The sequence below is a fragment of the Tachysurus vachellii genome, chromosome 17 (assembly GCF_030014155.1).
Source record: "Tachysurus vachellii isolate PV-2020 chromosome 17, HZAU_Pvac_v1, whole genome shotgun sequence".
Taxonomy (NCBI): domain Eukaryota; kingdom Metazoa; phylum Chordata; class Actinopteri; order Siluriformes; family Bagridae; genus Tachysurus; species Tachysurus vachellii.
In genome coordinates, this window is record NC_083476.1 from 13,952,457 (window position 1) to 13,977,705 (window position 25,249).

General features: G+C 36.6%; 2 protein-coding genes across 2 annotated transcripts; both read right to left on the minus strand.

Annotated features, from left to right (window-relative positions):
• Window positions 1-2,995: 2,995 nt before the first annotated feature.
• Window positions 2,996-18,497, minus strand: LOC132860395 (hemicentin-1-like). The gene is made up of 22 exons (XM_060891584.1): window positions 18,440-18,497; window positions 16,979-17,332; window positions 16,126-16,401; window positions 15,658-15,933; window positions 14,669-14,926; window positions 13,776-14,036; window positions 13,401-13,694; window positions 12,867-13,178; window positions 12,502-12,783; window positions 12,106-12,375; window positions 11,633-11,896; window positions 11,286-11,546; window positions 10,439-10,729; window positions 8,955-9,227; window positions 7,137-7,412; window positions 5,916-6,173; window positions 5,587-5,847; window positions 4,811-5,104; window positions 3,984-4,289; window positions 3,579-3,701; window positions 3,454-3,478; window positions 2,996-3,122 (listed from the first exon to the last, which is right to left on the minus strand). The coding sequence occupies exons 1-22, from the start codon at window positions 18,495-18,497 to the stop codon at window positions 2,996-2,998; spliced, it is 5,400 nt and encodes a 1,799-aa protein (XP_060747567.1).
• Window positions 18,498-21,210: 2,713 nt separating this feature from the next.
• On the minus strand, window positions 21,211-24,175 carry LOC132860396 (V-set and immunoglobulin domain-containing protein 10-like 2). Its single transcript, XM_060891585.1, has 4 exons — window positions 23,876-24,175; window positions 22,917-23,039; window positions 21,580-21,604; window positions 21,211-21,429 (listed from the first exon to the last, which is right to left on the minus strand). The coding sequence occupies exons 1-4, from the start codon at window positions 24,171-24,173 to the stop codon at window positions 21,216-21,218; spliced, it is 660 nt and encodes a 219-aa protein (XP_060747568.1). The 5' UTR covers window positions 24,174-24,175; the 3' UTR covers window positions 21,211-21,215.
• Window positions 24,176-25,249: the final 1,074 nt, after the last annotated feature.

Below are 25,249 nucleotides of genomic sequence, written 5' to 3' on the forward strand. Positions count from 1 at the left end.
GAAAAGTTAAAATTCTCTACACTTATACAATATATGTGACTTTTTTTATTGGGGGAAAATAGTCTGGAACAATCTAGTTGAAAAGGCCAACCTGTATCCCTCTAATTAGCACACAACATACATATATTTGTGTTATAACTAAAAATAACATTGTCTGTAAGACAAGATCCAGTTTATAGTAACAGTCTAACATTAACTGAACCAAACACATGTATCTTGAATAATTCACTGATACGACCTGAGAGTGAATAAAGATAATTAAATACAAAGAGTTTGGGATTTTATAGAATATTTCCACCCCTTTAATGTATGCTATGTTGTATTTAGGAGTGATTCTAATCCATTATGTTAGAGCTTAATGAATTGTTTTTTCTCCTTTTAACCACCAGTGTAACGGCATAAACAATGACCCCCTGTGACCACAACGTAGCACACAATTGCTAAATAACTCACAGGAAAAACAAAAACACAGCACAAACCAGCAAATTAGAACCACTAAACACATGTTTACACTTCTAATCATTCTAATTTTTTTGCTTGGTGCTGTCCACATTATTAAGAACACCTTTACTGTATGACTGCACATTCAAATATTTTTCTAATCGGCAAATCATGTGGCAACAGCACGGTGCATTAAATCATGCTGATACAGGACAAGAGCTTCAGTTTATGTTTACATCAAATCCGAATGGGGAATAATGTAATCTCTGTTACTTTCATCATGACAAGGTTGATGGTACCAGTGAGTGTATTTAAGAAACAGATGATCTTGTGGGAGGGGGGCACGGTGGCTTAGTGGTTAGCACGTTCGCCTCACACCTCCAGGGTCGGGGTGCGATTCCCGCCTCCGCCTTGTGTGTGTGGAGTTTGCATGTTCTCCCCGTGCCACGGGGGTTTTCTCCGTGTACTCCGGTTTCCTCCCCCGGTCCAAAGACATGCATGGTAGGTTGATTGGCATCTCTAGAAAATTGTCCGTAGTATGTGATTGTGTGAGTGAATGAGAGTGTGTGTGTGTGCGCCCTGCGATGGGTTGGCACTCCGTCCAGGGTGTATCCTGCCTTGATGCCCGATGACGCCTGAGATAGGCACAGGCTCCCCGTAACCCGAGGTAGTTCGGATAAGCGGTAGAAGATGAATGAATGAATGAATGAATGATCTCGTGGGGTTTTCTTACACAACAGTCTCTAGTGTCTATACAGAATGTTGTGAAAAACAAAAATACTGTAAAATCTGTATTTAATGGAGGATCTGTTGTGAGAGATCAGTGGAGGATCTGTTGATATAAATCAGTGGAGTATGACCAGACTGGACACGATACAGAAACTCAAATAATCACTCTTTCCAACTGTGGTGAGCAGAAAAGCTCTTACAACACATCGAACACTGAGGTGGATGATCTACAGAAGCAGGTGACCATAGCTGGTTCCACTCCTGTCAGCCAAGAAGAAGAATGTGAGTCTATCATGATCACAGTCTCATCCAAACTGGACAGTTGAAGATTAGAAAAAAAAATCACCAGTTTAATTAGTTTCAGTTGACTTCAAGAATGTGTATTTGTACAAGTGTTTCTGATGAAGATCTAAATAAATGCTGAGATTGAAACTAATATCTTACTTGTGTGATTCCACTAATTTTCTGTAAGAAATTAGACTACATTTAATCTTATTCTACATTCTTCAAAAACAAGAAAATTTAGAACCATTAAGGGTTATCTGGCTTGTCTCTCTGGGGAACTTAGTCAATGTTCTATATAAAACCCTGCTACAGAGTGTTCTCTTAACAGAGATGGTTCCAGTTAGGGTCCCTTTAGGGAGCCAAGAGCCATTAACTATTTAAATTACCCTTGCACAATCATTTTCCCCTGAAGATTGCTGTTCTACAGGGAGTGTCCCGTTTAAACAGAGGTTCTTACCATAACACATATGAGAAGGAAATCATTTCCTGAAAGAGTTTATGGATAATTTGTTAAATAAACGGTGCATAATAGATGGTGCTTACATTTAGCTAAGTTTAATCATTTCATGCAAAAAAAATTTTTTTAACACAATTTTTTGTAGTTACAATGTATTCTGACATCTGCAAAGTGCATTCTAATAGAATAGTGACATTTAAAGTGGAAAGCTTCTTTATTGAGTGTGGAGGGGATAATAATAATAATAATAATAATAATAATAATAATAATAATAATAATAATGACAAACAACATTTTGCCTACTGTCAGATCAGAAGAAATAAGTGACAAACAAAGCACACTTACAGAGGAAAGTATTTTTATTATTAGCAAAGGAAATTTTTTTTTTTTTAAAAATCCAGGTTTTTGATAAGGCTCACATACATGTGTGTGTGTGTGTGTGTGTGTGTGTGTGTGTGTGTGTTTTCTGAATAAAACTAAGGGAACATCATTATAAAAAAAATCTTTTTCATCACAATAACTGGTGATTTTAGTCAAGATATAAATCTTTCAAATGCAGTTGTAAAAATTCAAATGCAGTTGTAGCAACTAACGCAGTACTCTCATTGAAAGTTTGTAAATGGCAAATCGCATCTACATACTTTTAACAAAATTTCTGTTTAATGTGCGACAGATGGCACTGCTGACATTTTAAATGTCCTGCTACCCCTAAGTAATATATTTTTCTACATTAATGAGGATATTTGTGTCAAGGGTGTCTTAGAAAAAGCAAATTTTTTGGTTTTTTTCTGTGGATGCATAATGTGATGGTTGTGGTGATGAATTCGGCCCTTGGATGAGGTCAAAGAAGAAGAAGCACATGGCTGTTTTGGGATGTCATATGTTGTCCTGGAAATTAATTTTAAAATTAAAATGAAATGATATGACATAAAGGAAGAATACAGATTATAATATTTGAGACCAGGTGTGTTGTTAATCTGTATCAGACATTATAATAATATTAATCATAATAACAAGAAGAGGAGGAAGAAGAAGAATGCACAATGTCAGTTGTGATATGAAAACATTAATTCAGCACATTGTCTAGTTAAGATGATTATTTGAATCTGACTTTGGGGAATTTGTATCTTCTCTGTGTCTTTCTTCCTCTGCACCGCTAACCACCTCATCTTCAGGAAAGTTGATATTTTCTCTCGACTGGCTGTTCTGCCTATTATAAAAGCATAATCAATCTCTATCAGTGTATGCTACACAGGAAAAAATGTAGAAAAAATGTTTAGTATATTGACGATATTTAAATTTCTAAATGTTATAGATGTGGCTAAATATAAATATATTATTTAAAATGAACAGTCATAGCATGGTCAAGGTCATAGTGATTTAAATTAAGCTTTTTTCTTTTAAACCAAAAATAAACCAACAACTTCTGTTTTAGGCTTCTCCAACTTTGGGTGGTGATGATATTGTGTTGCACACCAAGCATTTATTATTAGTAGATTCAAGAAATTACAATTACAATTCAATGTATTGGATATACTTACATGCCAAATAAAATGCTATGGAGACCTGTGGAAATATAATATATATATTAATGTATTCATATACTCTTTATTAATGATTAATAATTAATATAATGTATAGAGCTGTGCTGCACATTGGTTCTCACGAGGAAGGTTGTTGCGATTCCTCAGCACGTAAATGAAGAGCAGGACTGTAGTTAATGTTGCCATAAGCATGCCTCCAATAGCTGCTCCAATAACAGCAGGATAAGCTTTAAAGGGTGGCTGTGCTGGAAAACATGTTGCAGAGTTTTTTGTTTTGTCATAAAGTGTTGAGCATTAAACCATATTTAATTTCCATTCTTTAATGGACTGAGCACTGGGACATTTTGGGATGAAGAAATGGTTGGTTGGCTGACTGAGAAAGGAAAAAAAACAGGCATATGCACTCAAAACTCAATAGTGAATAAAGGGAAAGTTGATCACAGTGGAAGTACGTTCTAATGACATCTGCTATATGGTTGGTGTATGGAAAACATGTAAGTATGAAACATCCACAAGTCATATCTCACCTGGGCTCTTGACCTCTGATGGATGTCCAGTGGTTCTGTGATTGACAGCAGTCACACGGAATGCATATTTCCCGCTAGGATCCAGATTGGTGATCTTATAGCTCCGTGTGCTTGGAATCAGATCTACTACCACTTTCTGCCAGACAGGAACAACATCACTCTTGCCTACACGGAGACTCTGACGCTCAATAAAGAACCCTGTGAGGTCTCCATTACTCTGGACCAACCACTCCAACATGACATCTGTCCTCTGCTGGCTGCTGTATGTGATCTTACTGATGGTCACGTTTGGAGGCATTGGGTATCCTGAAACAGAAATCCACTGGATTAATTTTTTTTGTCAGCCTGGAAAATATCAGTAGGTAAAATATCATTGTCAGGTATGGTACCAGCCTTGTATACACTCTTAGAATAATACAATCTTAAAATTTCTTCAAGCGTTCTTTGAATTGTTCAGGGTTCTTCCCACAGGGAATCCTTTTTGACAAGCTAACAAGAAAAGAACAATCTAGAACCTTTTAGGATGCATAATGGAGCCCTATTATCTCAGCATGTATAGACAACCGAGATATCCATACATACATGCAAGATTACAAAATCTACCACTAATAATTCATCTTCAGTAAGTAGTTTATACAAGTCAGGCTTCTGTTTCATTTTCTGGAAACAGTGGGCTCAAGACTGTAGATGCAATGCAGACCCTGATCTTACAAATAGTAACATTTGGAGACATTTGGTACTGATACAGACAGGCAGATTTTAAAACGGAAAATAAGATTTATAGGATACTTAGTGGTATGCCTTCATTGACTTGAAGATTTATTTACTTTTCACCAAAAGCGAGACAGGAATCTCTGCTCCTCCAACTGCATTAGTTGCAGAACACCAGTACTGTCCACTGTCCACCATGCTGTCTGTCTCCCTGACAGTCAAGTTAAACCAGGTGGCTCCTTGCTGAAGGATGTATTTCTTAGGCGTCTCACCAACGTCCACCTTTAAGTTATTGTACCAGGTGATTTCTGTGACTGCAGGATAATTCTTGCTCAGGATGCAGGTGAGCTGGACATCATTACCCTCAAATACTGAAACCATACTGCGCTGAGTCATCAACACTGGTGCCTCTGCAAGACAGATCAATGTAAAGATGAATGTGATACAATGTGCTCTGCCATCAGAATAGAAAATGAGTCCAAACTGCTATTTTCTGGCCTTTTTTTTTATATATTGCCATTCAGCTCACTAAGCACTAAGCATTCAGTTATGTTTTAAGAAGTTTTCTTCTAGATAAAGTGAATTACACAGCAACCACAGCATACATAAGTGCTTGTTGGCTGCTGATGCATGATGGATGATGGTATGACATATGAAGGCTTTGCTGCTGCAGTTTGTAGTATTAGTAATCTGATATCTGACATTTATGTGATTTTTCCTAAGAGAAAATGACAGTAAATTCACAGTTTTGCCATTGGTTCTCCGTTTCCAATCATGCCAGAACATATTAAAAGCCCAGTTTACCCAGGACTTTTAAATTATGTGAATACTTTACAATGAAAAGTAAGGACCAGAATACCACTGTATTTTTATTTTTGACCCTTAAACTTACCCAATTTTAACACACACTGCTTGCTGTCTCTAACTAGTGGATGTTTGGCGTGACATATGAAGGCTTTGCCGCTGTAGTTGGCACTGGAACGCAGGAACAGGATGTTGGAGTTCTCCTCAGATGTTCCCTGAATCTGTCCTGAACTGGACACCCACCACAGCAGAGCCCGAGGGACACCACCCTCCCAAGAGCAGGACAGCATCAGGTACTCGTTATTACGAGTCGCATATGCAAAACACTGAGGTTCCCCATAAGGCATCCCTGGGAATTACAATATGTTTTAAAAGAGCACATACAACTTGCATACACATATGATGCACCATACTCACATATCCTATTGCTGCAGCTCTGGGGATCCTTTAGAGCAACATGTGTGCCATAGCAGGTAAATACAGAGTTGTTAGAGATCTCTGACCCCGGCAAAATTCGAGTGATGTTAGCGAGTCGCTGTGGATTGTCTCCGTTCACATATGGACTCCAGGTTAGATTTGGTGGTGGATATCCACTCACCCAGGTACAAACCAGAGCCAGATCAGTGTAGTTATTTATTGGGAATATGGAACATGATGGAGCACCATCTGGTGGATCTGTAGGGAAAATGACCTTTGTGACACAAGATCCTAGACAATTAGCACTAATTTAGCTAAACAATGAAGGAAAGGTGATGCTCCTTAATGTAAGCCTAAGCAGGTCAGATCAGATGTTTCTTCTAGGCAAAGATATCACAAAGATACTAATCCAAAGAGGTGTGACAGGTGAAATCATTCATTTCACAGAGCATAAAAAGATAGATAGCTATTAAAACTAATAAATGGTTATATAATATACGTATGCAGTGACTTTGGTGATGATATAAGATGGGAAGGCTAATATATAATAACTAATAATGGCTTGACAAAATACTAAAGATTGAGCATTGGATATTATCACAAGGCTTCATTGATGCTAATAAAAATCATAGACACATACTTCAAGGTAAATAGGCAGCTGCATTTGTGATTTCTAAGGGTTTCAAGTGATTAGTCATGCTTCCTCTGAATACCTAATGTGGAAAAAGTAAATGCTGTAACCCTTTAAGTCAAAGGAACAAACAGACAAACACAAAAAAAAACCCCACTATGCATACAGTCACTACTCTTCTAAACCCATCCACTTCTTTCATATATTATACAGCATAAAAATAAATAATTCGCTCCCTATCTAGTTAAAGACAGCTGAATTGATCTTTATTGTCAGGTATTTCTGTTTAAATTTAAGGGAAATTGTTATAGCATAAGAACTTTTGATATGAACTGTATGTAAAAGTGATATATAGGGTCGATTATGACTGTATGTGTTATCACTATGTACATGAATGAACCTCTGTTAGATAAATTATGCAGTAAGAATCCAGTAAATACACCCTCTCCTTTTTCAAACTGATGTCGGTAGTGATCATTTTTGTTGTCAGAAGAAAAGGCAAGAAAGACATTGTGGCTCAACAGTGAGCATAAAAATTACAAAAATTAAGTAGATGCAAAGACATGCATTAAAAAAGTGTAAGGACTCACAGTAGACAGTGATAGTGACAGTTTTCTTGGAGCGGGTGTTGAGATTAGCATTCTGGGCCAGACAGGCGTAGAAGCCTGCTTGCATACGGAGGATCTTGGGGATGGTGAGTTTTGATCCAATGTAGACCTGGGAGTTGTTGTAGAACCAGACATACTGGCTGGGAGGGTTAGACGAGGCTTGACACATAAGGGAGATGTTTCCATTTTCCAGAGCTGTGTATCCATGATCTGTTACCGAGTAGGCTGAGACATCTATCTGAGGTAAATCTGGACCAACTAAACACAAGATACCTATATCACTTAAATGTAGATAAGCTTGCTTATGCTGTTTTTTTACAGTATGATAGATGGTAGAATTTTATCTCATTTAAACAGAGCTTCATAAATAAATGTACATGGAAAATGTACGTTGTTTTTTTTTTCTTTTTTTTTCTTTCTTTTTTTTCATTTTTTTTCCCCCCATTCAAGTAAACTCTTCCTTCTGCCTGGGTGTCAAGGTCATGCATAGTCTAGAACAGTTAGCTTTCCCTAGCAACCCTTAGCAACAGCAATTCCTCTCTCCCTGCTGTGCATGAATTTATCCAAAATAAGTTAAATTATAAGAGCCTTATTCAAGGTATAAGCTCAAGATCGGAAAATGGCTTGAGAAAAACAAAATGTCTGAAAAGCTAACCTTATCCTCTACTACTAAATACTGTATTAAATCATTTTCATCCCTCAACCTCTTCTGTATTCAGAAATCTCAGAGCTAGGCATTTTGATGCCCATCTAATTTTTGCATAACTGTTACATTTTCCACAGTTTGTCTTGTTTTGATAGATGAGGCACAGGTAGTAATTAAATTAGCCGAATGAATGAATAATTCAAGGCTGCAGAACAAGGAGATCTCAAGAGCAGATTTTTTTATCAATATGTTTAATATCTTGCCGTCTGTTTCCCAGTAGCACAAATGTAAAAAATAGTGAACAGAAAATGAATGAAACTCGAAAGTGGTAGTCCAGTTATTGAAGAGCATATATACAGTATGTATGTGCCTGTAGTTGGGGCTCATCAGGGTTCACAGGACGCCCAGGATCAGGTTGAAATATACATGTACAGTTTCTCCGTAAAAGAAAAGTAGTTACCTCAAATCAGTTTGTTGTATAATGTTCCTAACAAGGAAGAGGTTCGTATAATACTAAGTGTTATGGATGTGTTCTAGAGGAAGTGTTTCAAACATGAGTGGGACCTGGCTCGAAAAAAAGTTGACAAATAAAATGAAATTAAAATGGCCTTGAATTTTTTCTCTTCCACAATTGCAATACATTTTCTTTTGTAACTGTTTTTCTTTCCTTTTTGAATTTGCAAACTGTAAGCAAGCTATTTGTGACATAATCCAAGTGTAACACTACAAAATATAGGAAAAAATATAGGGGTTGAATATTTAGGCAAGTCCCCAAATGAATTCACTGTAAAGTATATATATATGTATATATATATATATATATATATACATATATATATATATACATATATATATATGTATATATATATATATGTAGGTGTTATACTGTATAAATGCAGATAAATGGACATCTTACGGAATTTATTAGTCTACAAATCAGAATTTGTTTCAGTTCTTCGGGTTAAGTGTGATGTGGCCTGATACCTAAAAATCCTGATACCAATATCTAGACAAAATTCATTTAATGGGAATTTGTCCACTATATGTCAATGCTTGATCTTATCATATTACAATGTGAAAACTTACATGGATATAAAATGTGTCCAGAACTGTGGAGAGCATGCTTGCTAAAAGTATGACATAGTGTGACTCACATAAGACATTCAGCCAGATCCGGTCACTGCGCTGCTGATTGACCTCATTCCTGGCCAGGCACCTGAACCAGCCAGTGTGGTTACGTGAGACCCGGTTAAAACTAACCACACTGCTGTTTTCCTTGGCCAGTGTTGTGATCAGCCCAGTCTGGCTCTCCTGCTCCCATGTGAAGTTAATAGGTTCTGTGCCCTTTTCCACAACGCAGCGCATTGACACTGACATGCCTTCCATTGGGGAGTCACTTAGAAGGATGGTGGGTTTGGAAACTGGCACTGCAAGACACAAAAATCCTAATTAATAATGTATTTATATAACCTGATTAATTCATGGTTATGTAGACTTGCTCAGTTAAATATGCTTTTCTTGATTTTTAGTAAATATCATAGGTTTACCCTAACTTTAATATTAAAAAGTGTGTCAATATTTTTGGTCCTTTTATTCTTTTATATGTACTCTGAGATTCATTCATATTTAAAAACCACTTTTTTATTCTGCTTAGAATCATATTAGATCATGAGCCTATTCCGAAAACATGGCTCAAAGCAGACATAGTCCCTTGATGAGACACCAGTCAATCACATTGCTTCACACATTTACACATTCGGGGCAGTTTAGAGTAGCCAGCTGGCATCTAGCAGCATATTATTGGCAGATAGGAGACACAACAGCATGCAGACCAAAGTTTTGGACTGAACTTTCAGGACTCTTTCGGAACATTATTGGGGCATTCCGGTGACAGCGTGTTTTGTCATGTGTGTTCATCTTTGCTCGCCTGTTTCTAATTGGCTAATTCTTATTTATATTTATTTCCTCTGGGTTGCATGTGGCTTCGCAGAGTCGTCTTCTTTTCTTGTCTGTGTTCGTTTATGTTACCTGTTTGTTTAGCTGTGTCATGTTCCTAGATTTTCGGGACTTTTTCCCCCTGTCTGTGTTTTTGTTTTTTTGTTATTCAATTGTCTTTTTATTCTACCTGCATTTGGGACTGGGTTTTTAACCTCGCTGTGGCAACTGCGTTTTCTTACACTGAACTATGGGCCCCAGATTGACAGGCTATTTTTACTGTTTTTAGAATTAGAATTAGAATATCAACATTATTAAAATATGCATGGAAATATACTGATCATGCATTATTGTAAATCATATAATCTTGAAAATGGCTTAAAACTAAGCTAGGTTATTAGAGTTCTAGTGTACTGATGATTGGCTCTCTAAAATTCATTGCTGAACTGGATCACTTCTTTAGATCTGATGTATAAGATAAGTTGCCTTTAGGTGTACATAAGTGTGTGTGTGTGTGTGTGTGTGTGTGTGAATGCCGACTCGTGTCCAGAGTTTCCGAAATAGGGCTTAAAATTCAATGCAAGCCTTAGAAGGTAAAGCATTTGATGAATGAATGAATGAATGAATGAATGAATGAATGAATGAATATTGTGTGAGCTTTGCCAAACTCATTAAATAAATGTCTCTGTAATTATACACTTACCTATCACCAGCAGCACGACTGGGATCTCTGCTGCTCCAACAGCATTGGTAGCAGAACACCAGTACTGTCCAATGTCCACCATACCATCTGTCTGTCGCACAGTTAAGGACCATACAGGAGCTTGCTGTATGATATATTTCCTGCCATTGACCCCCACTTTTTGCTTCATATTGTTGTACCAGGTGATCTCTGGCACCACAGGGTAGTTTTTACTCAGTATGCAAGTGAGTAGAGCATCAGTGCCTTCAAAGACCGAAACCACACTGTGCTGAGTCATCAAGACTGGTGCCTCTGCAGGAGAGAAGCATATGAAATAACTCTAGTTGAATGATGAACCAAGTGAAAAACAATACGATAGAAATCTCAAAGTGGATTTGATGATATTGTATCGTACATACATTCAAATAGATATAATCAGTCAAATGCTGTTTCTTTATTAATTTAAGGCTTATAGAATACGTATATCTCAACAAATCTGGATATGCTGAGCCTTTTAAGTTAACATACATACAAAGAAACATTGCTTTTTCTGTTACTAAGGAAACAGATGGTCCTGAAAACTTTCTCATGAAATTACTGAACTAACTGACTGTTGCTAAGTGCTGACACTGGAGCTTCCTTCCATAAAAGTTAAATAAAAATAAAAATGTATTAGAATGAGCAATTTTTTTTATAAACCTGGAATTTGGCTTGCAGCTAAAGCTACTGTCAGAGCTCCTGTTATAGAAAATTAATAATGAATACGTTACGAAATTTGGACAATCATATTTAGAACAGTGCTCTGGTATAATGTAAGGATAAACAGTTTCTGAGCAGTGAGGTACATACAGTGAGAAACATATCTTACCCAATTTTAAGCTGCATTGCTTGCCCTCTTTAACCAGTGGATGTTTGGAATGACAAACAAATGTTTTACCGCTGTAGTTAGCACTGGAATTCAGGATCAGGGTGTTGGTGTCTAACTCAGATGTTCCCTGTATCTCCCCTGAACTGGAGGTCCACCACAGCAAAGCCCGAGGAAAACCACCATCCCAAGAGCAGGAAAGCATCAGGTACTCATTATTAAGACTGGAATTTGCAGAACATTTGGGTTCTCCATAGGGCAACCCTAAGCGTCACACAATATTTGCATGAAAAACAGGTGGAACTTGGATAAACTCACGGCTCATATTACCTCATAGACCCTACACTTACATGTCCTGGTGTTGCATCTTTGGGTGCTGTTTAATGCAACATGTGAACCATAGCATGTAAATACCGAATTGTTAGCCGTATCAGACCCTGGCTGAATTTGAGTAATATTAGTGGTAACCTCTTTGATGTCTCCATTCACATTCACATATGGACCCCAGTTCAAGGTAGCTGAGGGGTAACCTCCATCCCAGGAACAGAAGAGAGCCAAGTCAGAGTAGTTATTGGCTGGGAACATGGTACATGATGGAAAGCCATCTGGTGGATCTGAATAAACAATATATTGGAAACATACATCATAGGTATTTTTGCACAAAAATATGTACAGACTAGTATCAGAAAATCATAGTGTACACCGTGTACCCTGAGTTATATTTAATTTCTGGGCAACTATAAAGGATAATGTATTCCATTGCAGCAGTTCAACAACAGAAAGCATAGTCTGTAATAAATAAGTGGTGTGTAGTAGCACTCACAATAAACTGTGAGTGTTATTGTTTTCTCAGCGAGAGTGTTCAGGTAAGTGTTCTCAGCCAGACAGGTGTAGTTCCCTGACTGCATTCTGACTATCTTGGTGATAGTAAGCTGTGGTCCAGCGTAGACCTGGGAATTGTTGTAGAACCAAATGTATTGACTAGAAGGGTTAGAGGAGGCTTGACACATAAGGGAGATATTCCCTTTCTCAAGGACTGAGTATCCCATGTTTGAATAGCCAGTAGCATGTATCTGAGGCACATCAGGGCCATCTAAGTGAAATAGACCAGTATCAAAATGTATACACTATGATCAACATTTAAAACAACGTGTAAATTGGTTCATCAAGATACTGTAGTTATGTGGATATTACAGGGTCTGTAAAAGCTCTTACTCACATATAACATCCAACCACATTTGGTCACTGCGTTGCTCATTGACCTCATTCCTGGCAAGACACCTGAGCCATCCAGAGTGGTTACGTGTCACCCAAGTGATGTTAATTAGACTGCTGTTGCTCTTTGCCAATGTGGTGACCAGGCCGCTACGGCTCTCTTGTTCCCAGAGGTAGTAAATGGGATCTGTACCATTTTCGAGAACACAGCGTATCCACACTGATGTACCTTCCAGAGGTGATGAGTCACTCAGTATGATGTATGGCTTAGAAACTGGAACTGAAACTGAAAAATAGTAAATGGTGTTGATGTAGTAACTGATAATAAATACATTTTCATCAGATTTTAGGTGCCATATGGGTTCTCACCAGGACTCATGACTACTGCTGGATTTCCAACAGTTCTGTGATTGATAGCTGTTACGCGAAAGGCATATTTGCTGGTTGGATCCAGGTTAGTGATCTGGTAACTGCGGGTGCTGGGCTCCAGATTTTCTGCCACTTTTTGCCAGAGAGGTGCAAATCCACTCTTCTCTACAGGGTCAGGGATCCTTTGATATTCGATGAAGAACCCAGTGAGATTAGCGTCCATCTGAATTTGCCATTCCATATCAACGTCTGTTCTATAACGCCCACTGTATATGAGCTTACTGATTGTAACATTTGGAGGCAACGGGTATCCTGAATGAGAATGAGATCAGCATCCAGTCACTGATTTGTTTGATAGTTGAAAGGAAAATGGGTATGGATACAGCAGATCAGGAACACACTCAAATTACAGAAAACCTCAACTCAAGATTTACACCACTATAGACATGCAGGACTCTAGCAATCAAAACAAAGTCATTGGATGGCAAATTGGCCCATGATTAAATAGCCAATGCAATTTTGCAAACCACTCACTCATCACCAGAAGCAAAATGGGAATCTCTGCTTTTCCAATAGCATTAGCAGCTGAACACCAGTACTGTCCACTGTCCATATTGCTGTCTGTCTCCTTCACTGTAAGGTTAAACCAGGCAGCATCTTGCTGCAGGACATACTTTTTGGGTGTTTCACCAACATTCTGCTTTGAGTTGTTATACCAGGTGATCTCTGTGATTGGTGGGTAGTTCTTGCTCAAAATACAGTTGAGCTGGACATCATTGCCCTCATACACTGAAACCATACTGTGCTGAGTCTTTAACACTGGTGTCTCTAAATGAAAGAGGCATATTTCAAAAGAGCTCAGGTGTAAACCATAATGTCAATTAAATATGTGTTCTGAGCAGGTCTTACCCAATTTGATCACACACTGCTTGCTTTCTTTTATCAGTGGATGTTTGGCATTACACACAAATATTTTGCCATTGAATGAAGCACTTGAATTCAGGACCAAGATGTTGCTTTCTTCCTTTGATGTACCCTGCATCTCTCCAGAACTGGAAGCCCACCATAGCAAAGCCTGAGGAAAGCCACCATCCCATGAACAGGACAGCATCACATGCTCATTACTGTGGCTAGAATTCGCAGAACACTGGATTTCTCCATATGGTTGCCCTAAGAAACATGACACATTTGTAAAGTTTTCAGTCATCCATGTGTTTTAATGATGTGTATGCTGTATGCTCTGTCTGCAAAGAAGATAATTAAGCTAGTAGTGTGTTTTTAAGGTTTCTCATTCAAACAGGTAATCTAATGACCAGTATGATGGAAGCTCTTTCAACCTTTATCCCCATTGACAGTGATCAAGCTAGTTAAATAAAATTTGTTACAATTATTTTAGATTTAATTACTTTTACATTTTACATTTACATACATTTAGCAGACACCCTTATCCAGAGCAGTCCTTTGTCATCTTAATGACACTTCCTCATGCTAATTCAGTAGGTCAGGAGCTAAGAATACCATTGAGCCAAAATGCTATTTAGTTTTGGCATTTAGATTAGTTTAGTTAGCATTTAATGAAAAGTCTTGTCAAGCTATTTTTAAAATAATGCAAATAAAGGTTTTTCAAGTGCTTGCTGAAGAGGTCGGTATTTAGTCTTCATTTGAAGACAGCCAAGGGAAATTTATCCACCCCCTTTGTGCTCTATTGAGATTTGTGGTCCAGTGATAACACAGTTCAGATGCTGAGACTGTTTTTTTATACGTAAAAGAAAGAAACATAAGCTACTGTACCACATACTCACATGTCCTGGTACTGCAGTTCTGAGTGATGTTTAATGCAACATGTGAGCCATAGCAGGTGAATACAGAGTTGTTAGCAATCTCCAGTCCTGGTTTAATCTGAGTGACATTAATTACACCCTGTCCATTCTCGCCATTTACATATGGACTCCATTTGAGAGTAGATGGAGGATAACCTCCCTTCCATGAGCAGAAGAAGGCCAGCTCTGTGTAGTTCTTAACTGGGAAGATGGAGCAAGCTGGCACACCATCTGGTGGGTCTAGGGTTTAGTTATAAAAATATAGACCATACTGTAAAACACAGTGAAATAAAACATATTTTTTAATGTAGAACATTTTACTTTATAAATAATTATGAATAATTATAGAATTTATGACATCACATTCCACCCATACATAAACTAGCACATTAAATGTGGGATGTTGTAGCATAGTGGTTAAGATGTTGGTCTTCCAATCAAGAGGGTTGGGAGTCGAATCCCAGGTCCACCAAGCTGCCACTGCTGGGCCCCTGAGCTAGGCCTTTAACCCTCAATTGCTAAGGTGTATAAAGATGAGATAAAAATATAAGCCACTCTGGGTAAGGGTTTCTGCCAAATGCTGTATAAATCTGGCTTTACTTTCTTTCAAATTCTTGTGGCACAATTGAAGACTTTCTAGACTTCATAGTCCTTTAACAAAATAGTTTCAGAAGAGTTCTTCAGATATTTAAGTGTTCTTAGTTTCTTAAGAAGGCTCTGCTTGGAGCACTATCTGATTTCCCCAGAGGGACAGACTAAAGAATGCTTTAGAATTTTCAGTTTAATTCTTTTTCTAAGAGTGTACCTTTGTGATTGTTTGTTTAGACACATGTCTGATTGGAAGCCACTCCATGTTACTGGATAGAACATGTAATAATAAAACCACAAACACTTCACTAGAAAGAGAATGTCTTCTTCATATACATGGATAAATAATTATAGAATTTATGTCCTGCCGCAGTAGAACTCACAGTAGACGGAGAGAGTAATGGTTTTTTTAGACCGTGTGTTAAGGTCAGTGTTCTGGGCCAAGCAGGCATAGTAGCCTGTGTCTGCACGTAGGATGTTGGTAATGGTGAGCTCTGGTCCAGAGTAGATCTCTGAGTTGTTGTAGAACCAGGTGTACTGGCTAGGAGGGTTAGAGGAGGCTTGACACATGAGAGAGATGTTTCTTTTTTCCAGAACTGAATATCCTTCAGACGTTACTGTATATGTTGTGCTATTGATCAGTGGAAGATCAGGTCCATCTAAATACATAAAAATAGAATATTTCTGAGTATTTCTTTAAAAGGCAGCAGATCAGTGTGTCATTCTTTACCCCAAATTAGTTAAATCTAATATGTCCTATAAATATTACTTTTTGTATCAGATGATAAAAACAAAGAAATTAAGTTTGTATCTTTAGGACATCTGACTGTTTAGTGATAATTTTAACTCACATAAGACGTCTAACCAGATCCAGTCACTGCGCTGCTCATTGACCTCATTCCTGGCCATGCACCTGAACCACCCTGTGTGGTTGCGGGTGACCAAAGTCATGTTAAGCAGACTGCTGTTGCTTTCAGCCTGTATGCTGACCTGCCCACTGCGGTTTTCCTGTTCCCAGACATAGTGTATGGGTTCTGTGCCATTCTCCAGAGTGCAGTGCATCCAAAATGAAAAACCCTCAACTGCTGAGGAGTCACTTTGCAGAATATATGGTTTGGAGACAGGCACTGTGGGTGAAGTCATGAAGAAAATAACAATGAAAGGTTTTGAAGTTGGATTATTTAATGTGACATTTAAATGGTGTCATTTGTAATGTTTTAAGTGTTTATACCTATAACAGTATACGTATAATAATGACATAGTACTGCAGATACCTTTCAAGTTGCCATTTCAGCTTTGCTTTATTCCTCCATTATCAAGTCAGAGAGTAAAGTCTGCTAAAGGGCCATCAGCTAAAATGGGCCAGATAAATTTACCTACCTGTTTGAATAGCCACAGACAATTGCTGTAACCAATAACACAATACTATTTGGGTAGCAAATGATTTTATTTTGTTTAAGTTGTAAAATAAATAATCAGATAATCTCCCAATTTAACTGATTTCATCTTATGTAGTTTAAAAAATGGAGCGGTTGGTCAACTGGAGAATTTAATTGCAATTTATTTGATGATTTGATTCCCTCAAGGATTGCTAGATCTTTTTAATATTCTGTAAGGTTCCTGTTAACAAAAAATGACAATAAATGTCCAATATATTATTGTTTCTTACTTTCACTGTGGTTGGTTAAACAAGGAATTACTAACCTAGAACACGCAGATACGTATAGTAGTAATAAAGCTTGGCTCCTGCATTGGTGTCGTACAGAGCCTGGCAGGTGTATAAACCCTCTGCTGCTAAAGGAAGCTTTTCTATGTACAAGGAGGCACTGCTACTGATGATGTTCAGGTCACCCAAGTCCTGGGCCAGTTGTTGTAGCTTTGGACCCTTTCCAAAGTTATACACCACAGCCCGGATCGTCTCGGTGCCTGGTTTGGTGAAACTCCAGATATAGACATCAGGGAGGGTGGAGCCACATTTAAGGATTACTTCATTTTCCACCACACCACTGATTCTGTCCTCCTTGTACAAAACTTGCCCAGGGTCTGTGATCTCCAAGCCTGAGGACAAACATGGATTTTTGAGGAAAAAAACAAAATGACTTACAGGAGGAGAACTATACCACATCAAAATACCTGAATGTCGGTTTACCAAAACATGGGTACATACAGTATATAACCTCATTATTTACACATACTGGAGGAAGACTATGTCTTCCTCAGTACATCAGAGTGCTGTTTTTGTATGACACTTTAACAATAGACAATATTTAATTTACTACTCACTACATTTTAAAACATCATTACATTTCACTGTAACCATATATTTTTATTCAAAAGATGATATGGTATTTTGAATATTTGGCATATGATATTTTAGCAACAAATATCTGCATCTGGCCTAAATTTCTAACAAATCTGAACTTAAGATCTAATGAGACCAAGTTCAAAGAACAAGAAGAATCTTTCATTTGTATTGTATCTGCTACTTTGCAGACTTCGTATTTATCAAGGTAGTTTGTTGACAGCTAGATATTAGCTTTCAGCTAGTATGAATCATCAGAGCTATTTTGATGCTAGCTAATATTTAAGAGATTATGTATAAAGTTGGTTATACAGTACATACAATAAGTAGCTAAGGTTTTCCCCATTCCGTGATTCCTTGGTTAAAGTGACAATAATTTATCATCAGTGACTAAGATCAGTGTATAAAACAAGTGTGTTTTTCTTTTGTGAATCTTTCTTAAACTTACAGTAAATTAAAGAGCTTACACACTTCTACAGATACTTTTCTGAGATGAATAATTACACTTCTCCTTGAGTAAAGAGCTTCACTTCTGTTCTACAGTACACAAAGTTGTCTGAATGAATAAAATGAAGTCGTCTGAATGAATTAAATGAAGTCGTCTGAATGAATTAAATACTGTACATCCCATAATATTTACTAGAGGATGTCTAAATTAGCACTGCATATTACTGTTATTAGGAACAACTGATGACGCAATATCAGATGACTGATGTGTGTTAAATGACAGTCTATCAATTGTATCTTATACATTTTCTATACTACTTACATATTGTACATTCTCTTATTTGGGTCATTATTTATGGACAAAAGAAAGCTAGGTCGACACTTTCAGTAAGCCAGACCCCTTTGTGGCCTCTTACCTTGCAGAAGAGGAAGTATAAAAATAGGTAGAGAGAAATGAGACAGTCCCTGTATCATGGTGACATGATGCTTATATCTTCAGTGCCGGAAATCCAAGTTGGAAACCAAAATAAAGTCCAAACAGTGTATCCGTCAGTCCAGACGTGCTGGGTAAAGCTGAGTATGAGCCAATCTAGACTTCATGAGCTGATATAGTTTAAATTATTTACTGATCCTCATTTCTGGCTAGAGGAATACAGCCAGGGTTTAGGATGACATGAGGATGCCTTATCCATTATTGAAGACAGAGGCGTGGATGGTCATGCTAACATTCCTTCATATGCAGCAGGCACACACTGGTCTGACACAAACTCTGCACTGGACTAAATTGTACTTTTCCTTTTCACCACATGTACCTTGTTTAGGGAAAAGGTACACAATAAATGTATAAAAAATGTAATGTTGATAATATTATGCTCTTTACAATGAAACTTTATTTCTCATATTGAATCATAATTTAGTTAGTTAACTTATTGAAAACATATTTTTTTTTCTTTAAAAAATGACTCATGTTTGTGCTGCACCCCAGAAATGCTGCATATTTATATATAAAACTATTAAACCAATTTTTGACATTTTGTACTTTTGAATGCTTTAATATTTATTCTATTGGCAAATATGTTTTCAGACATGTTCAATGTGCCCAATTACAGTATTTGGCAAATGATACATTTTTAGCTTTATTTATACATATATATTTTTAGCTTTATTTATTTGTATATATATATATTTTATATTTATAAATAGGAATAATAATTAGAAATATTTAATTATAACCTATTTCTAATTTTTGTTTAAAGATTTTAAGATAATTTACCTAATTCTACTGTCATATAATTTACCTAATTTTAGTAATTTCTTTATACTGTAGAAAGATGGAAAATTATCTAGAATAGAATAAAAATATTTTAAGCTTGAAATCAGAAAAGACTATATTCAACATATATTTACCTGTAAAATGTAGGCAGGATGTAATATATATATATTAGAGTCTCTTACTTGTTGCAAACATTTATTTCAAGAAAGATGTAAAATGTCTGCCAATAGAACAATGATTTCAAGCTTGGAAACGAGAACAGAATGTCGTGGGAGTCTTGTCTATAAATAGCTTGAATAATTTTAAGGTTGTTTGATCTCACAAGCAGGAATTTTAGGCGAAATTTGACATTTATCAGTTGTTAAGATTTTGTTGAGATTTTTTTATATGTTATATGAGGCTTTTGTGTGTCAAAGCCGTGCTGTAGTGTAAGAATCTGTCCTTATGAGAACCTCATTTATTCCCCTGTTTTTGTTCTTTAGGTTATAATAATAGAGACATGGTGGCTAAATGGTTAGCACCTTTATCTCACATATCCATGTGATTTCCAGTTCCACCCTGTGTGTGTAGTTTCTCCTTATGCTCTGGGTGCACCAGTTTCCTCCCCCAGTCCAAAAAACATGCATGGTACTGTAGGCTGCATAGGATCCCTGTGATAGGTTCACTCTGACCCTCTGTAGCATTAAGCACTACAGAAAATGGATGGATGGATGGATGGATGGATGGATGGATAGATAGATAGATTGACTATTATTCCCTCTAATGAAATATGTGTTGTAATCACTTGATTAAAGAAGGCACAACCCACACACATGTGCATACACGGGCACAAATGTGCTTTCTGTCTTGTGTTTTTCTTTTTAAGATTAGATGGTAGATTTAACCAGAAAAAACTACATCATGCTACCTTTGCTCATACTAAAATTTAGTAAATCTCTCTCTCTCTCTCTCTCTCTCTCTCTCTCTCTCTCTCTCTCTCTCTCTCTCTCTCTCTCACTCTCTCTCTCACTCTCTCAATAATCTATCTATCTATCTATCTATCTATCTATCTATCTATCTATCTAAATTATAGTTAGTTAGTTATAGTAAAAAGAAATAAAGGGTTGCTGTGCTACAGTACAAAGTTTTTACCACCCTATCATTATTACCCTGAAGTTGATTCCTTTCCAATGACAGCATGCCCCAGAGTGTTTTATTCCTCTTTTCCCAAGTCTTTATTTATTAAAGAGTTAGTTCAACAAGTTAGTTCCTGTTGTCATATGTTAAAGCGGTTAAACACAGTTATTCAACTCAGCAGACTCTTCTTTCACTCTCTAGAAGTTAATAATATAAAAGTGCAGCTTGTCATTCTGCCAAAAAACTATAAATTGTAGCTCTTGCTACAGAAAATTAGCACTTTCTGACTAATCAGATTTTTCTGTGAGGTATATGTAGTCATATAACATTCAATTCCATTCAGTTGAATTTTATTTGTATAGTACTTTTAACAGTGGACATTGTTTCAAAGTAGCTTTTCAATTATATAAAAAAAGCAATTTCATTTTGCAATATTTCAGAAGCAAATTATAAAGTTTCAAATTTTAATTTTAATTCTTAATTAGCAAGCTAGAGGCAATGATGGTAAGGAGAAACTCCCTGGGGTTATTAGGAAGAAAACCTGAGAAGCATTCTAATTAGTAAAGCACATTATAATTCACTAGTGCTTTATTAAAGCTCCAACAAACCCTTAAAGTTGTAGTATAAAATACATTTAAAACAATTTCAACTTTTAGCAAGGATTGTATAACAAATGTCATAAAGCCCTTTAAACAGAAAATTTAATAGGGTTTTGCATTTTTGGGGTTTCATTGTCAGTTGAAAGACTGAAGATTTGGTTTGTTTTTAATAAATCTCAAATTTGTTATTTTGCCTGGTTGTTGTCAGGGGAAGATGTGCTGTACATTGAGGCCGATCTTGGCTGGGCCAGTGATGTTCCTGAAAAAGGTGAGAATTATTAAATTAGGAATTCTAAAGAGTAAAGAAATTATGATAAACGTACCTGGCTTTGTCTGTCCTCTGCCTCCTTCCTCTTCTGATCCTCTGACAACCTCATCCTCTGGGAGGTTGATATTTTCTCTGGACTGGCTGTTATACCTTCAAAACCAAAACCAATCTATTGAAGTATTCTAAATTAATAAATGTACAGTCCTTATTCTTTTTGATGTCACAGACACACTGCTTTTGTCTAGACTGGTTGCATAATAGCATATCAATTTGAAAAACCATGTGGAGGTCATTACTTACCTGCCAAATATCATGTTGTGAAGACCTGTACAAACACAGAGACCATATTAATGTTGGATGATATATTATATGAAAGGAATAAAACACAAGATAAATAGTTTCCCATAACTTCACATGCTGAAGTGTTTTATTCCTCTTGCACCACAATCAAGTTCCAATGAGTTTTTGTATTTATCAAAGACGCATCAGTTTTTATCTGTGTATAGATACAGTAACTTATAAACAGTAACAGCTATAAACAATTCTTTCTGCACCAGTATCTCTTTTTTTCTTGAAGTCAATAAACCCAAAAAAAAAAAAACAACCTTGTAATATTACTGAGAAACCTGAATGTGCAAGTTTCTCTGTATATTTTTCAAGGATGGGAAATTTGCTGACTGTTACAAAGCACTTAAACTGGAGTGGCTCGTGTATAGAGGTTGTTCTGTTGATTAGGTTGCCTTTCAAGATGTTGTGCAACTGTGAATCACTGTGCCACACAGCACTATTATTAGGTTATTATTTCACCAAATTAGAGTTAGGTTTAGTATTTCACAAATGTTCAAGTATGAGAATTGTAACAATACTAATAGAGGCCCATGGGGCAGGAATCAAGCTGCAGCAGTAATGAGAGGTTGCCAATCTCATGGTTTTTGGCTAAAAATACTCTGCAGCCTCCAAGATCTTGTTAAGTAATCAGAATGAGATTGGTTGAATGCATTACACAAACAAAGGAAATGTGAAAATGTGTCTATGGCATACAGAACCATTTCTGTTATAAAATATCATATGTTAAGAAGATTAGGAGAGGTAAATGTAGTGGATAATGTCCATACATCAGAAATTTGTGTACAGCATGATGATCTGTTTCCCACACAGAGGCTGAGAAAAAAGAAGAAAAATGTGTCTCCATTTTCCAATGGCTGAATTTGTTTGGCCAGTTTCTACTGGATTTTAAGCTGGAAATTTTGTACCTCGCACACACTGTATCAAACACAGTCCAAAATAGGTATGTCTAAAACTGCTCAGAATGACCCGGAAGACTCGATGCTGGATGATTGATTGTTAACAACTATCAACTGTCTATTATATAGTCATGGAAAAAAATGGCTCAAAATTATCCTGTAGTAGTAACAAATCAGTGATAGCCTGGTAACATTATTAATGCTGTCCTGCCCCAATTAAATCTCTGTCCACAAGCTGCTAATGTTAAATAAGCATCTGCTTAAAGAACAGTTATACGGTACCTTGCAACCAGATTTAGTGTCAGAGCTGCGGTTACAGAAATTAATCAACACCTTCTGACCAATCAGATTTAAGAATTGAACATGGCTGCAGTATCACAGTGGGGCACTCACGAGGACTGTTGTTACGATTCCGCAGCACAAAAATGAAGAGAAGAACTGTAGATAATGTTGCCAGAAGCATCCCCCCAATCGCTGCTCCAATAACAGCAGAATAAGCTTTGAAGCGTGGGTTTGCTGGAAGACAACATGGACATTTGCTGAAAATTGGCAATTATAGTTCTCCAATGTAGTTTCAGTTTAATGGCTTTAAGTATAAGCTTTGACTTGGTCATTATAATGCAATTCAATTGTTTTCATAAATTACATTCTGTTGTGAATTACTCTTGGCAGATGTATTACTATTACTCTTACATTCAGCTTAAGTAATGTTCTTATGGAATTTAGTGTAGCAGTCTGTCCACACCACAGCAAAGCAACTGCGAGCCAAGACTCAAAAAAAAAAAAAGCTGGAATCTGACTTGAAGAAAATCTTCCAAAGGCCTGGGAAAATGTTTAACCAATAAAAAAAAAAAAAAAATAGGTAAAGTGCATACAGTAAAATCTTTAAAATATTTATTTGAAACTTACAGTGCAGGTGTGTTCCCTACAATTTTGACTAAATACCTTGCTACTCATGTACATGAACTCCTTTGAAATATTCACTGTAGTTTTAGCTTTCAGTAAATGTGTCACATGATCTCAATAACCAGTGAATACACATGTTTCTGGAAGGCCCCAGAGTTTGTTACAGAGCATACCTAACCGTATAGCATTATGAAGACCAAAAAGCTATTAAAACCAGTCTGAAGAAAAGTTCCTAGAAAAGCATCATTCTGAGTTTGGGTCTAATAGAAAGTCTGAACAGCCGGTGGAGAATTTCTTGGATGCTTTTTGTTAATTTAGAATCTTGAACAAAATGTGGAAAAGGTCATGGTTGGATACTTATGCAGGGTGTTGAATATTATTTTAGATTTTATTCTGTATACAGATTCAAGATGAAATACATTAGAACATTAGAATACTGGTCTCACCTGGGCTCTTGACCTCTGATGGATGTCCAGTGGTTCTGTGATTGACAGCAGTCACACGGAATGCATATTTCCCGCTAGGATCCAGATTGGTGATCTTATAGCTCCGTGTGCTTGGAACCAGATCTACTACCACTTTCTGCCAGACAGGAACACCATCACTCTTGCCTACACGGAGACTCTGACGCTCAATAAAGAACCCTGTGAGGTCTCCATTACTCTGGACCAACCACTCCAACATGACATCTGTCCTCTGCTGGCTGCTGTATGTGATCTTACTGATGGTCACGTTTGGAGGCATTGGGTATCCTGAATCAAGATATTAGACATTTGTTTTGTTTTGTACTTGCACACCCTGCCCCATGATTTACTATAGTTACTAGTGTAGGAAAGGGTAGGAAGTAGGACTAACATTTTAATCTGTCAATAAAAGAGAATATAACAAACACGTGCTTGTTAAATGAATTTGTGTGAATGAATCATTATTTTGAATGCTTTTATCCTCATTGCTCTTGTTATTGTTCTTGTTCAGAATTGCCGCATGGTATTGACTACAAATGACATGACTAAAATTTAATGAGTAACGTAATCTTTCAAATTACTTAATCAGTTACACGACCTCTTTCATTTTTTATTACTTCGTGAATATTAACTGCTTTATTTACTTTCATTTGATGACTGTGTGGAACAATCTAATACTGATTTACTAAATGTGCAGAAAGAACTAAGCAGAAGCAGAAAATGTTTCTTTACGTGCATTAAAAAGAACAAAAGAAGTTTATATGCAGATATTAAATATTTTTATGTCAGTTCAACCTAATATGATATTCTCAGATTACATCTGATTATTAGATTATATATTATGATCAGAAAGACACTAGTACATCAAAGGCTTAGACCAACAAATAAATAAATAATGCAATGTATTACACTAATGTTTCATCACACTGAGTAAAAAGTAAAAATGGGTAATAGTCTGTATTTATCTGTATCAATTTTCTTGACCTGGGCTTTTATTTTTAACCTTTAATATGTATCTTTCATCTAGAAAAGTGGATATAGTATACCATTAAAAAAATTTAAGGCACATAATTGGACTATAAATTTAAAGCTTGAGGGGGACAATCTATGTAGCTATCTACTGTAGATAAAAGATACATACTAAAGATACAGAAGAAGAAAAAAAACTGTTCTATGCATGAGCATACCAACCCAGTGATAAGAAATGGTTCAGTTTACAGTTTGGCGCAGTTAGGTTATGCATTACTTTCAGCTGTAAGCTAGATATACTGCATATTATTGTCATGTGCTATTATTTTCAACTTTCATGAAGGCAATGAGTGAAATTAAGTAATTCATTTTAAGCATTAATACCCA

Excerpts from the sequence above, each read along its gene's own strand:
- LOC132860395 (XM_060891584.1), bottom strand. The coding sequence starts at position 18,497 with ATGATACAGGGACTGTCTCATTTCTCTCTACCTATTTTTATACTTCCT. Across the intron at positions 14,927-15,657 it reads CATTACTCTCTCCGTCTACT|ACCCACCAGATGGTGTGCCA; the intron begins GTGAGTTCTACT and ends ACTAAACCCTAG. Across the intron at positions 11,547-11,632 it reads AAGATGCAACACCAGGACAT|GGTTGCCCTATGGAGAACCC; the intron begins GTAAGTGTAGGG and ends TGTGACGCTTAG.
- LOC132860396 (XM_060891585.1), bottom strand. The coding sequence starts at position 24,173 with ATGCCTCCAAACGTGACCATCAGTAAGATCACATACAGCAGCCAGCAG. Across the intron at positions 23,040-23,875 it reads ATCAGAGGTCAAGAGCCCAG|CAAACCCACGCTTCAAAGCT; the intron begins GTGAGACCAGTA and ends GTTGTCTTCCAG. Across the intron at positions 21,605-22,916 it reads GAATCGTAACAACAGTCCTC|GTCTTCACAACATGATATTT; the intron begins GTGAGTGCCCCA and ends GTGTTTGTACAG.